The sequence below is a fragment of the Colletes latitarsis genome, chromosome 11 (assembly GCF_051014445.1).
Source record: "Colletes latitarsis isolate SP2378_abdomen chromosome 11, iyColLati1, whole genome shotgun sequence".
Lineage (NCBI taxonomy): Eukaryota > Metazoa > Arthropoda > Insecta > Hymenoptera > Colletidae > Colletes > Colletes latitarsis.
In genome coordinates, this window is record NC_135144.1 from 13,583,580 (window position 1) to 13,596,253 (window position 12,674).

Consider the following 12,674-nt stretch of genomic DNA (forward strand, 5'->3'; position numbering starts at 1 on the left):
TTGTTGTATGAACACCATTTGGTAACATCGTCCTTGAATATTTTCTTACGCGCATATTATGTATATGTAAATTTGCAAATATAAACATTTTTCATCGTTTCTATCTTAGCATTCAACTATTAAATGTATCGTCTGAATAGATTCACGATTTGTTCGTTTACTATAAACACTAAAATTGTGTGTGGGCCTACTCTGCAGTATGTGGGCAAGAAACCTTTCCACAATGCTGTTAGACCTTCGTTTTTCGCTATCGACGACATCATTGATATCATACCAGGCGGTTTCGAAGTGCTTTTCAAGTTTTGTATCCTAAAAATTGACAGAAACTATATATTAACGTCCAAGAAAATAAAACTACCGAATTAAATGTGAATGAAAAAGTGGAAATTGTACGTTCTATATTTATACGTTCACTGTATATATTTAGATACGTTATTAGGAGTACAAATAAATAATCCAAATTTTCCAGTGAAAGTCTAGGTTTAGTTTGAAAAAAAAGGTAAAACAAATATTTTATTCAAATTAATTTCCCTTGCGGATGTTCTTCCAAAAAGTCCCAGTGACCGATTGGCACTTAATTTTTGGAGGTTAGGTAGGAGGGGGTGGAAATCCTAATTATAAAATTTTATTGTGATTTTTTCAAAACACTTTCGCTCTACACAATTACGTTCTGCCCATATACAGGGTGTTCGACCACTCTTGGGAAAAATTTTAATGAGAGATTCTAGAGGCCAAAATAAGACGAAAATCAAGAATAGCAATTTGTTGATCGTGGGTTCGTTAAAAAGTTATTAACGTCCAAAATTCCACTATCGCGCGCGCGTTTGTTCGACGATTGCCGTTCTACAGGCGGAACTTTAAATGTTAATAACTTTTTAACGAAGCCTCAATTAATAAATTGGTATTCTTGATTTTCGTCTTATTTTGGTCCCTAGAATCTCCCATTAAAATTTTTCCCCTTACTATAACGTTTTATTTTGTTATTTCAATTCTTCTAATACTCGTGAAATCAATTTAAGAAAAGTATAATAGGAAAATGAATATAGTTTTACCTCGTTTTAGTTATATCAAATGGCATCGAATTAAAAGTAGTGATAAATCCTGATAACAAGGACGCCCAAAAATGTAACCCTATGCCTTCCTTCATGTTTGCTACACAATAAATTTAATATTTTTTACTAATATATTTAAGCTAAGGTTGAATGATGTGTTAAATAGGAATTTAATTACAATAAATTTCGATTTGAAGCTATAGCACTTGAACAAAAAATGACGTAAAATACTTATTTAACACTAAAAATATCAACTGGTTGCCTTTTAAAAGTTGGCTCGCTAATTACGAATAAAATCACAGAAAACGAGAAAATAACATTGTATTATTTCATTTTTTAGTCACAAGTTGAATTTCATTTGTGAAAGGGTGAATATGATTTGCAATAAGGTGAATTAATTATTTCTCAAGAGGGTAGTTTATAGTGCAAAAAGGTGAATATGATCTGCAAGAGGGTTAATTTGGAGAGAAACACCTGTAAACTTTCGAATAAGAACGATGTAAAAAAAAATGAAATGAAAAAGGGTAAAATAATTTAGATGTAATACATTTTGAACTTAATAGAAACTTGATTTCACTATAAGTTGCTAGCTGTGATACGTTAACGACTACTGCTCGCCCCATTGTCGCCACACTGCCCCTCCAAAGGGTGGTAATGCCTTCGTCTTTAGCTATTTTCGCGAAAGCATGGAACACGTTTTTGTAATTTCTCCTTTGATCTGTAGAAAACAATGTAGAAGTTACAGACGAATATACTAGATATTACATCTGTAATATATTAGGCGTACAAATTAGTTCTCGGTCGTTTTTTGCAAACATCAATATTCATTTAAAGATAAACGGGTGACACTTTAACCTAGAAAGTAGTTTCACACTGTATTTATACAGAGTGTTCGGCATGTATATGTTAAAAATTTAATGGGCGATTCTAGAGGCCAAAATAAGACGTAAATCAAGAATAGTAATTTGTTGATTTAGGCTTCGTTTAAAACTTATTAACATTTAAACAGCTGTGTGTGTACTATTCGCAGATTGCCGTCTTACAGGCGGATCTTTAAATGTTAATAAGTTTTAAACGAAGCCTCCATTAACAAATTACTATTCTTGATTTTGGTCGTATTTTGGCCCCTAGAATCATCCCTTAAATTTTTGACACATAGATGCCGAACACCCTGTATATTTTTGTCATCTATGTATCAGGCAAGTGACAGACGCTTTCATAGAAGAAAGATGGCGGTTTCGCTTCGATGTAGTCCATCCATGCATTTCTTTACGTCGTCCAACGTTATTAAGTTGGGGAAACGGCCAGATGTTGTAAAGACCTGAATAAATGGTAGTCCGATAGAATCAGGTTTGAACTATAAGTCGGTATGCGGTAACACTTCCCACCCTAATGCATTGAAGAACTCCTTGGTCATTTTCACGGTATGTGGTCATGCGTTGCAATGGAGCAGTGTCACTTGCCACGTTCCATTTCCGATATATGGTCTTTTTTCTTCAATGGCGTTACTCAGACGCATCAGTTACTCTTGATAACGGTCTGTATTGATCGTTTCACCTAGTTTTAACCACGGAATATATCGGTTCCGGTTTCGGTTCTTGAGAACTGATATTATACTTCGGCCAACCCTGGGAAAAATTTTAATGGGAGATTCTAGAGGCCAAAATAAGACGAAAATCAAGAATATCAATTTGTTGACGGAGGCTTCGTTAAAAAGTTATTAACAATTAATGTCAAAAATTTCAAATCGTTCTGGAAAAATTATTTTCGGATGCAGGTGTCAATTACAATCATTTTTGGTCATTACACATACTTTCGAAATCCTATCCACTTTCGAGAAAAAAAATCGAGTAGGTGCCTGAATTTTTCGACGAAAAAAAAAGATTTCAAATCGTTCTGGAAAAATTATTTTCGGATGCAGGGGTCAATTACAATCATTTTTCGTCATTACACATACCTCCGAAATCCTATCCACTTTCGAGAAAAAAAATCGAGTAGGTGCCTGAATTTTTCGACGAAAAAAAAAGATTTCAAATCGTTCTGGAAAAATTATTTTCGGATGCAGGGGTCAATTACAATTATTTTTCGTCATTACACATACCTCCGAAATCCTATCCACTTTTGAGAAAAAAATTCGAGTAGGTGCTTAAATTTTTCGACGAAAAAAAAAGATTTCAAATCGTTCTGGAAAAATTATTTTCGGATGCAGGGGTCAATTACAATCATTTTTAGTCATTACACATATCCCCGAAATCCTACGCACTTTCGAGAAAAAAATTCATTACTGAAAATTTCATGTCTGACCATACATTGACATGTTTCCCTGAAATTTTATGTGTATATTTAAAATATCATAACTTCTGAACGGATTGGACGATTTTAATATTTCGAAATGCAAACGACGCATATTTTGGCGAAGAATATGTAGAAATTCTAAGAATATTGGAAAAGTTGTTTCTTAATCCATTTTTTTTCTGGAACGTCATTTTGACAAACTTCATTGTTTATTTTAAATTAGGACAGCCATAAAATCATGCATTCATTTTTTTTACAATGGCACTAGGGTAAATTAAACAGGGCCAGAGACTGCGAATTTTACATTAATGTTGAAGTTGATTTCTAAAGGGGGCCACGATCTAATTTGTACACCTGATACATATTTTTCAAGATCTGCACAAAATTATCTTTCGCTCGTGTACTGAACACCTTGTAAATATTGATTATTTTTATATATTTCAATCTACCGATTTATAATATATAAAAATTCACGATTTAAATATATCAAACATTCTTTTTATTTCCCTTGTTTCAGTCTCATTTAATCCTGCTACTATTCTTTACAATAAAAGTTCTTTTGGGCATGAAAGAAGTACACAAAAAGTAAAATTAAAAGCATGAAGTCACGAAATATATAGGGTGTCTTATCGAAGAAATTCAATAAGTGTCATCTTTGAACTATGTTCAAGAATTAGCTCATTTCTTGGCCGCCACGAGTCCCATTAGCAGCACCTCTCGGGCACGCTTTGTGTTCGAGAGAATCGCTAGCCGCGCCCATTGCGCGATGCGTCAAAACCGATTTTGGGTTTTTGCACATGATTGCCAAAACCTCGTGGTAGTCAAGAACGCGACCATTAGCACAGTCTTGTTCAAACCAGCCTTAATGCAATACGTAGTTCGAGAGTGAAAAAGTCTTTGTGTTAATAGAATCTTTCCTTTGTGTTTAATGTAATTCTCTAACGTTAATTAATACAAGGCTTAAGCTCATAAACCCCTTGCAATTAATACAATTGCAAGGGTATTATGTGTTTTGAAATAACGCATAATCTGGGCAGTTTCTCAAAGCTCAATCTCTGCTGGAAATGGCGATCAATATCGTCATTTCCATTAGAAGCTCAATTCACGGTTCTCATTAACATTAACTCTCTTGTGATGACTGCATTGTGTTTTAAAAATAAAGACCTCGTTTAAAATATTTGCATGAACTTATTTTTCGCGAACCTTCTACCCGACCGGCAATCTCATTTATACAGTCCACGTGTTCAAACAAACTAAGCTGACCTTTGTAACTCGGATAGATCATGAATAAAAAAAAAATAATTTATGTACACCTTGTAGCTGACCTAAAGGCGTGTAAATTTCTTTGAACATTTTCGTAACTTGAGCTATTTCCGAAATATATGTTTGGACACTTATGGACAGACACCCCGTCTAAAACGAATATTATGAAACACAGTACATATCTATGACAGTTTGAATGATATTGTTATTGCAATAAATACATTACTATAAAGAAAGATAAATAGTTAAAAACCTTTTGGTAATCTCCCGTCAGCCGTCATTCTTACAAGGGCAACATCCGCCGGTGTACCAACGAAGGCCCCTAAAGCCCCTGCTGTACCTGCCATAAGCGATAATACCCCGAAATTTGGTTTTCCAGGATGTCTTTGTCTATTTAAAATTAATAATTAATAAGCATATTATAATTTAACACTAGATTTACGGAATCCGTCAATTTGACATCTTTCAGATTCTAAACTTGGAGTCACAGAACTCATAAATGTTATTTCTTGACAATTTATGTAGAATTTGATCGATGCAGTGATACGAGTATACAGAATATACTCGAATATCTTCAAAACTATTAACGATACTAAAAAATATCTCAGACGAAAGTTGAATGCTTTTAAGAGTCACATAATCTGGTTTAAGTAAGATTTTCCTAAACAGATGTGTAGAGTTTATACAAAGATCAACTGTGTTATCTCAACTGGAGTCATATATATATTTTACTGCATCATTTCGTGCAACTCGTTATTCCCTATGCAAAAGTACTGAACCACTTGTGGCGAAAAAAAAAACATTAATTTAGTAAATATTTCATTTTTAATTTTGTGGGTGTTGGTACTACGTGTACGACTTTCAACTCACTTCCAGTATTCCTGCATTTGATTATAAATACCAAGCCTGACGGTCGTGTACGTTGCCTGTCGTACGAGACCTGCACTGAGCCCGGAATATAATTTTAAAACCCCTTCGTTTCGAATTACTGAACTAATTATGGAACCGATCGAGGCTTTTTCCGTCTGTATTTGCATTCGATTCTTCACCACATCCATAGGATGAACTACGCAGGTTGCAGCCATTCTAGAATCCCGTAATGAACACTCGTATTGTCAAAACTTTTATAATGTTTTACGTAATTATAGTTCCTAACTCCACTGTAGAAAATTTTGCCGAAAAAAAGAGAACTAATATTCAGCTAATTGAGGGTAGTTTCTAATTAAATTGGTCGAAAGATACGTGATTTTTATGAATTTTTCGAACGGAAACTGTACACGATAAAGTAAACAAATTATTGAGCTTCATACTACATAAAACATACAATGTGTAAATCAATTTTTATTAGTTATCATCTTTATCCTTGTACTCCTAAAAAAAATAAGATTGTTTCGCTCGTCGTAAGAGATAAGAAAGATCGATGGAATTATTAAAACTTGTCTCGGAAAAGAATTGTAACGTTAAAACGTTAAAGATGGAGATTAATACCCGGAAAGTCCAGCATTTATAAAGGTGAATATCGGTGGCAGAGGTTTCTTATCCTTTGCAGGTTCACTTTTCTCGGTCATCTCCAGTCAGTTTTTAGATCTTTGTACGTATACATGAGTTAAAATTTCTACGTACCATAAATAATTATTAGAAAAACATTAGAGCGTGAAAATGGGCTTACTGCAAATACGGGGCTGAAAAGGTGATTGGAAAAATAGTTAACCTGTTACACGTCAAACGTTCCATGCAGTATCCATTTCCATTGTAAACATAGAGTATCGATTCGGCGAATTAGAAGACAGTTTCAATTTAACGAGTTTCAGATTTCATATTTAAAATTACAAAACTTGGAAATATTATTTATTAGCGATCTGCATATGTCGAATTTGAAAAAAAGAAAAAACATACTTTAATATAATCGTCAACATGACGGGTTTCAATAAAAATATGAACAATCGTTGTTCGTAAATCTAGTGTTAATAATAATTAAAGTTTTCAAATATTTCACTGTTGTATGTTTAAATATTTCTAATAGCTTGAAAAACTTGCTAAATACGAGGAGTATTTCGAAGCAATTTTTATAAAAATTTCTTTTTCAAGAAAACTTTTATCTTCGTAATCGTTAAACGTACAACATTCGATATTTGTTTATTTTGATCGTAGCGAATCGAAAATTTCGAATTTTTCTTTGAAAAATATTTCCATATCTTACGTTCGTTTCATTTATTCTAATCAATTTCTAAGATTCGAGTCATAAAAATTGGCCAGATTACTACTGTGGGGTCCATCACTTCCCATACTCGCCGCCAGAGGGACTGTTCCTCTCACAAGCACTCGATCGACCTTCTATCTGCGTATACGATTCTCGACCCACTTCCAATATTCTGGCGTTTAAGGCAGGGTCTGCTAGCAGACTCGGGACAAAAAACGCTGGTCCCCATTCTTTTTTCTCTAATTTATTCAAAATATCGCTTTTTATAACATACTTAAAAATGAACAAAAAACTACGAAGAGAGGAGTATCATCACAACTTAATCATTGTTTTGTCACAAATTCTGTTTCTTGTAAAACCTAAGAACGAACCCGATTCATTGAAATACATGTTTTCTTTTTGTAATCCCCAAGAAATTGTTGAATAATGAGAATTTGTTGCTGAATCTTCATAATAGAATTTTTTAATGATTTCTATATACTAAAAATATATCTATGATTCGTCGTAATTTATAATTACGCTTTATTTTACTACTATTTCCAATAAAGGTATCGTCGTTAAGATAATATCGATACGTCATGTTAATGATGTGGAACTTGCATCTATGTATGTGTTGCATACGCGTATAGATTCTATATTTCATATTTTTAATCGCATACAGGGAACGACAGAACCGAATGTAGTTAGAAATTAGCATTAGTGTAAATAATTAAACACGTAGGTTTAATGAACTATGAAGGTGGCGCTCTTTTTGAGTTATCTATATGCCATAAAGTACTTGGCTGACATGTGAAGAGGTTATATTTCCTTCGTGTCTATTGTATAGTATAGAATCTATACTATTTATATTGTTTGTGAAGTTGTAAACAAGTTTTAAAGATAGTTTCACCGCTAAAACACGTAAAAGTGTAGAAGAAATAGTACACAAGGCTAAATTCCATTGTTGGTGAATGTTATCGAATTAATAAGCTTCTATGACAGTAGATTGTCAAAGTACGTTCAAAACATTTTACATTCTATTTCATTGTTGTTTTAGTATTATCGAAGAACCGTAGACACTATGTAACTAAGAAAAAATAATCTAAAACTAGCAGCATAGATTTAGAAAGTATCTTAAAAGTAGTAATTGAAAATATTAGTTTACTAATTTGTTTTTAGAAATATAAGGGAAGGCAATGGGTGCAACGTCAAGTCGGTACGACGATCTGTCTAAAAATGTTTATTTGGAAAGGTTTTGTGGGAAAAAGAGTATTCTTCCAAACGATTCATTCTGGGATACCTTTTTATCCTACAATGTTCGTCCACCTATTACAAGAAACGATCAAATAGAGTTAGATTCCAGGTTGGACATGTTGTGCCAACAATTGCTTGCTAACAATTTAACCACTGGCAATTTTGGCACTTTGATACAAGTTGTTCTCACACGTGCCAGCAACTTGCTCGCATCTGTGCAAAATCAGAAGTATGGTATACTTTTTTTCAAAGAATTTTAGAATTAAGGTTGAAAGTATAAACAGAAGTAGGAAATTTCGTTTGTATTTTATACTTAGTAACAATATATCCACAGAATCATATCCGCATGGCAAACATATAATGCATTGTTCGCTGTAAGATGTATAGTAAAGTATTTGATTGAAACGGTGGGCGAAGAAGAAATGGTGAAACATATAGAAGCACCTGAATTACCTGTGCTAACACAGTCGAATTCGTCGTACAGATTAGAAGAACTTTTTGAAGCATTAATCGACATTGTAACAGATGTACCATTATGGTAAACAGTTTATAATACTTTTTAATATATAGGATCATTGATATTTAAAAAATTTTTTAAATAAAATAAAAGTATTGTGATAAAAAATTTTGAAACTGCTTTCTTGCACAATCAATTTAAACATATATGACATAATATTTCTTTATTATCAGCTAACTGTAAAAAGTAATATATTTTATATGAAGATTTTGTCTTAACAGTGAATTCACGTATGTTGTCCATCTAGAAGCGATAAATTGCTTACTAGTTCTACTTTCTGTACAACTGTTTTCACAAACTGCGGCTGAATATAGCAGCATTTACAAAATAGCCATGCATTCGCATTCTAGCGAACATGCACCCGCGATGGTGTGCACGTTATTGCATAATTTTGTTCAGCAAGAACATGCTCCTCCAGGTTTACTTGCACATCAGCCAGGAGGGAGTATAGTTTTCAGTATAGCTGGTACGTTATACAACGAAAATAAACTTACCGTTTCGTATGTGAAAAAATCAATTATTTTTTAGAGTAATATTATTTCGATTTTCAATCTAAATAATGCCATAAATGCATAATGTAGCATATGATATAATTTTATTTATTAAAAATGGAGTGATTTATGTATGCATAATTTGTTATGCAAAATAAACGATACATTTTTCAGCTGGATTGTGGAATGTAATTACAATGGGTATGGGTAGTAGTTTAAAGAATGTGCAAGTCACAAGTAATGGTATTTCTGAAGAGGAGGAAAGAAAACGTGATACAGAAACGCCTCTTGCTAGTCAGTCTTTATTATTGCTATTAGTTTTGACGAATCATTGCACTGCTACGCAAAACCCATACAGAAATGCACTATTTGCATTTGTTGATATGGAAGGTTAGTACCCAAACCAATAGTAAATCTATTAGTTTGATACATAAATTGATTTAAAAATTTTCGTATATTCCTTTAGAAGACTGTAATTCTGCGACGAAAACGAAAGATGCATTTAGGTTTAATTTGAATAAATTGTACAGTACTATATGTAAAATACCAAACACGGATGAAGTTACGTTATTATTATATATGTTGCTACATAGAAATTCGAGCGTAAAACAAGACATTATGAGAAGACCAGATATACAACTATTGGTGAATATAAAATGATCAACTCATTAAAAAAAAAAGAAATTTCAGATTATCATAATTGCGATTTGACTGAAAAATAAATCTCTAAGGCGGTGATATTTTTTTTCGCAGGTAATACCAATATTGCAAATATTATATTATGCTCCAAACAACACGTCTCATCATATTTATATGTCTCTCATTATTCTCCTAATTTTAAGCGAAGATGAAACGTTTAATAAGAGAATACATGAAATTGTAAGTGCAACGTACACATTAAACAATTTTTTTATTTGTAATGATAATGAATTTTCAGATGCTGAAAGGTGTAAGTTGGTACACGGAAAGATCGATAAGCGAAATATCGTTAGGCGGTTTACTAATTCTCGTCGTTATAAGGACAATACAATACAACATGTTTAAAATGAGGGTAAAGATGTATACTGTGTAAACAAATAATTATTGACACGCTATAAAGTGGTATGTATATGTTATAGGATAAGTATCTGCATACAAATTGTTTAGCAGCTTTGGCAAATATGTCAGCGCAATTCACGTCGTTGCATCCTTACGTTAGCCAAAGATTATTAAGCTTGTTCGAAACTCTTGCAAAAAAGCACGTTAGACTGGAATCGAAAATACGCGCACAACCTTCCACTTCTTCTGATACCATTATTACGGTAAATGGAACTACCACAAACACAGATTTGGTAAGAATATTTTGTGTCAAATAATATACAGAGAATATTGTAGCCAGAACGAACCATTTTTATATCTAATCTATACATGAAATTCGTTATGTTGCAGATTCAAGACTTAACGATTCTCGAAGAAGTACTGCGAATGGTATTAGAAATCATAAATAGTTGCTTAACTTATAGACTCGCACATAATCCAAATTTAATATACACGCTTTTGTATAAGAAAGATATTTTCCAACCGTTCAGAACACATTCAGCGTTTCAAGATATTGTACAAAATATAGATTCTGTGAGTAGAACGAATACAATTTTAATTCTTTATCGATACATTAAACAATAACGAATAAAATTCGTTCAGGTCATAAACTTCTTTTCTTACAAATTGGAGCAAAAGGATCAGTCGCAACTTGGAGTTAGTCAGGTATTAACCACAATACAACAAGGTACCAGCGAATGGCCACGCGACCGGTTAAGGGTATGTACAGATACTTGTTTGTTTAAAGGAAATAATACATATTATTGCGAAAATTGTACGTATTTTATATAAATCTCAAAAGGTTTATCAGAAAGTATTTCATTTATATATGGAATGATAGATTTAAATTGATTCGATATTTAGATAGTACGTATTTTTTTTCATTCAAATTATTACACAATTGTCAAAATAAATGTAGAATGAGAATCTATAATATTCTACCTTGTAAATAATGATGTATTTATTTTTATTACTATATAATGTGATTGTTGTTTGTGTATTCTATAGAAATTTCCAGAGTTAAAGTTTAAGTATGTAGAGGAAGAACAGCCAGAAGAATTCTTCATTCCTTACGTATGGAGCATAGTTTGTCAAAGCGCACTGTTACATTGGAGCGCAGAGAATATAAAATTATTTTCGTCTCACAGTGGCGAGCAAACAACGATTATAGTTTGCTGATATTGAGGAAAAAGCTGCTGCTCGCAGTAACTATACGTAATAGAAACCAAGTAAGAAATATGCGAAGCAATATTTCGTAACAGAACACTTATTTGATACAGAAAGGAAACACTATTTTGATTATTTATTGTAAAAGTAAACGAAAGAGGGCAAAATAGAAGAAAATTGTTTAAAAATACATATTCATTTTACGTTTGGAATCTATTTAACGGTATTTGTCTTTCGCCTTTATCGGTGCTTCCCTTGATTATATTATTTTATTTTGATAACAGTTGAATTTGATCGAGTTTAACAAAGGTAATACTACGAAATATTATAGGGTGGTTTAATGTTTAATGCATGAGCCTAATTAAAAGCATAATTATGGTATTATAAAGCGATTGTGGTTCGTGAATGCTAATATAAACATATTTCGCTGTACAGTAACAATTAAATTCGATATCATAAGATTATGTACTACTAAGACTGGAGTTGTTCAATTTATTACTATACAAAAGTTGCATTATTATAGATGTATTTAAACACAACTAGCAGATAAAAATATTTAATTAGAGCGCCGTAAAAATGATAGTAAGTAAAATCGTACTAGTTTTCCATGTCCACGAATGTTCTCGTAATTTCTTCAAGCTATAGTGTAAAGAAATACAAATATTTAATATTTCAATGGCTTGCTTGTTATTATATAACATTTCTAATAACAATAATATTATTAAAATCTTTACAAATAGTAATTATAAAAAGAAGTATTTTAAAAAATCGTTGCAAGTTTGAAGCTGCGATTATTATCGATTGGCATAACAATTAATTTGCTACGATTAAATCGAACTTGCTAACTTTTTTACTTTTTATTAACTATCATATTATTGTTCTAAATCGTGTTTTCTTAAAACCAAGAATTATAATGGAGTAAGTGGCTTAATATAGTGGAAATTAGAAAACTGGACGTGGGTTTTTTTATTCGATAGACAGTGTGAATGGCTGGCCTAGTAAAACCTGTGGTAAACATGGCGGACCAATAGAATTCTGATTTTAGTACTGTTTACATCTACTCTATCTTTATATTCACTAACAAATTGTATATTTTTCCATTTTGTTATGAAAATGATTTTAGACCAATTCCCTCTTTATGAATTTTATTTATGCAACATAAGTCATATTAAATATTAACATGCTTTATTTAGAGTAAATTGTATTTAGTTTTATTAAAAGTAACTATAAGCGAGACAATTTTTATGTATTTATTGGTAAATGATGTAAACATATTTTTATAATTGAGTCAAATTTATGTTAACTATAAATAGAGAAATCAGATTTAAATTGCAATCGAAATCAGTATTTAATTCTAGAATAACCATACAAACAAAGCA

The 12,674-nt window shown here is 32.0% G+C and overlaps 2 protein-coding genes across 2 annotated transcripts; one reads left to right on the plus strand and one right to left on the minus strand.

Annotated features, from left to right (window-relative positions):
- Window positions 1-119: 119 nt before the first annotated feature.
- Window positions 120-6,222, minus strand: LOC143348313 (mitochondrial 2-oxoglutarate/malate carrier protein). The gene is made up of 6 exons (XM_076778393.1): window positions 6,099-6,222; window positions 5,481-5,696; window positions 4,864-5,000; window positions 1,600-1,770; window positions 1,053-1,152; window positions 120-309 (listed from the first exon to the last, which is right to left on the minus strand). Exons 1-6 carry the CDS (start codon window positions 6,176-6,178, stop codon window positions 120-122), a joined length of 894 nt encoding a protein of 297 aa, XP_076634508.1. The 5' UTR covers window positions 6,179-6,222.
- A 1,189-nt stretch (window positions 6,223-7,411) lies between these two features.
- On the plus strand, window positions 7,412-12,578 carry LOC143348006 (dymeclin). Its single transcript, XM_076777741.1, has 12 exons — window positions 7,412-7,803; window positions 7,969-8,272; window positions 8,378-8,581; window positions 8,782-9,026; window positions 9,226-9,441; window positions 9,518-9,696; window positions 9,805-9,930; window positions 9,989-10,102; window positions 10,170-10,382; window positions 10,480-10,662; window positions 10,732-10,848; window positions 11,137-12,578. Exons 2-12 carry the CDS (start codon window positions 7,986-7,988, stop codon window positions 11,305-11,307), a joined length of 2,055 nt encoding a protein of 684 aa, XP_076633856.1. The 5' UTR covers window positions 7,412-7,803; window positions 7,969-7,985; the 3' UTR covers window positions 11,308-12,578.
- The last annotated feature ends 96 nt before the right edge of the window (window positions 12,579-12,674 follow it).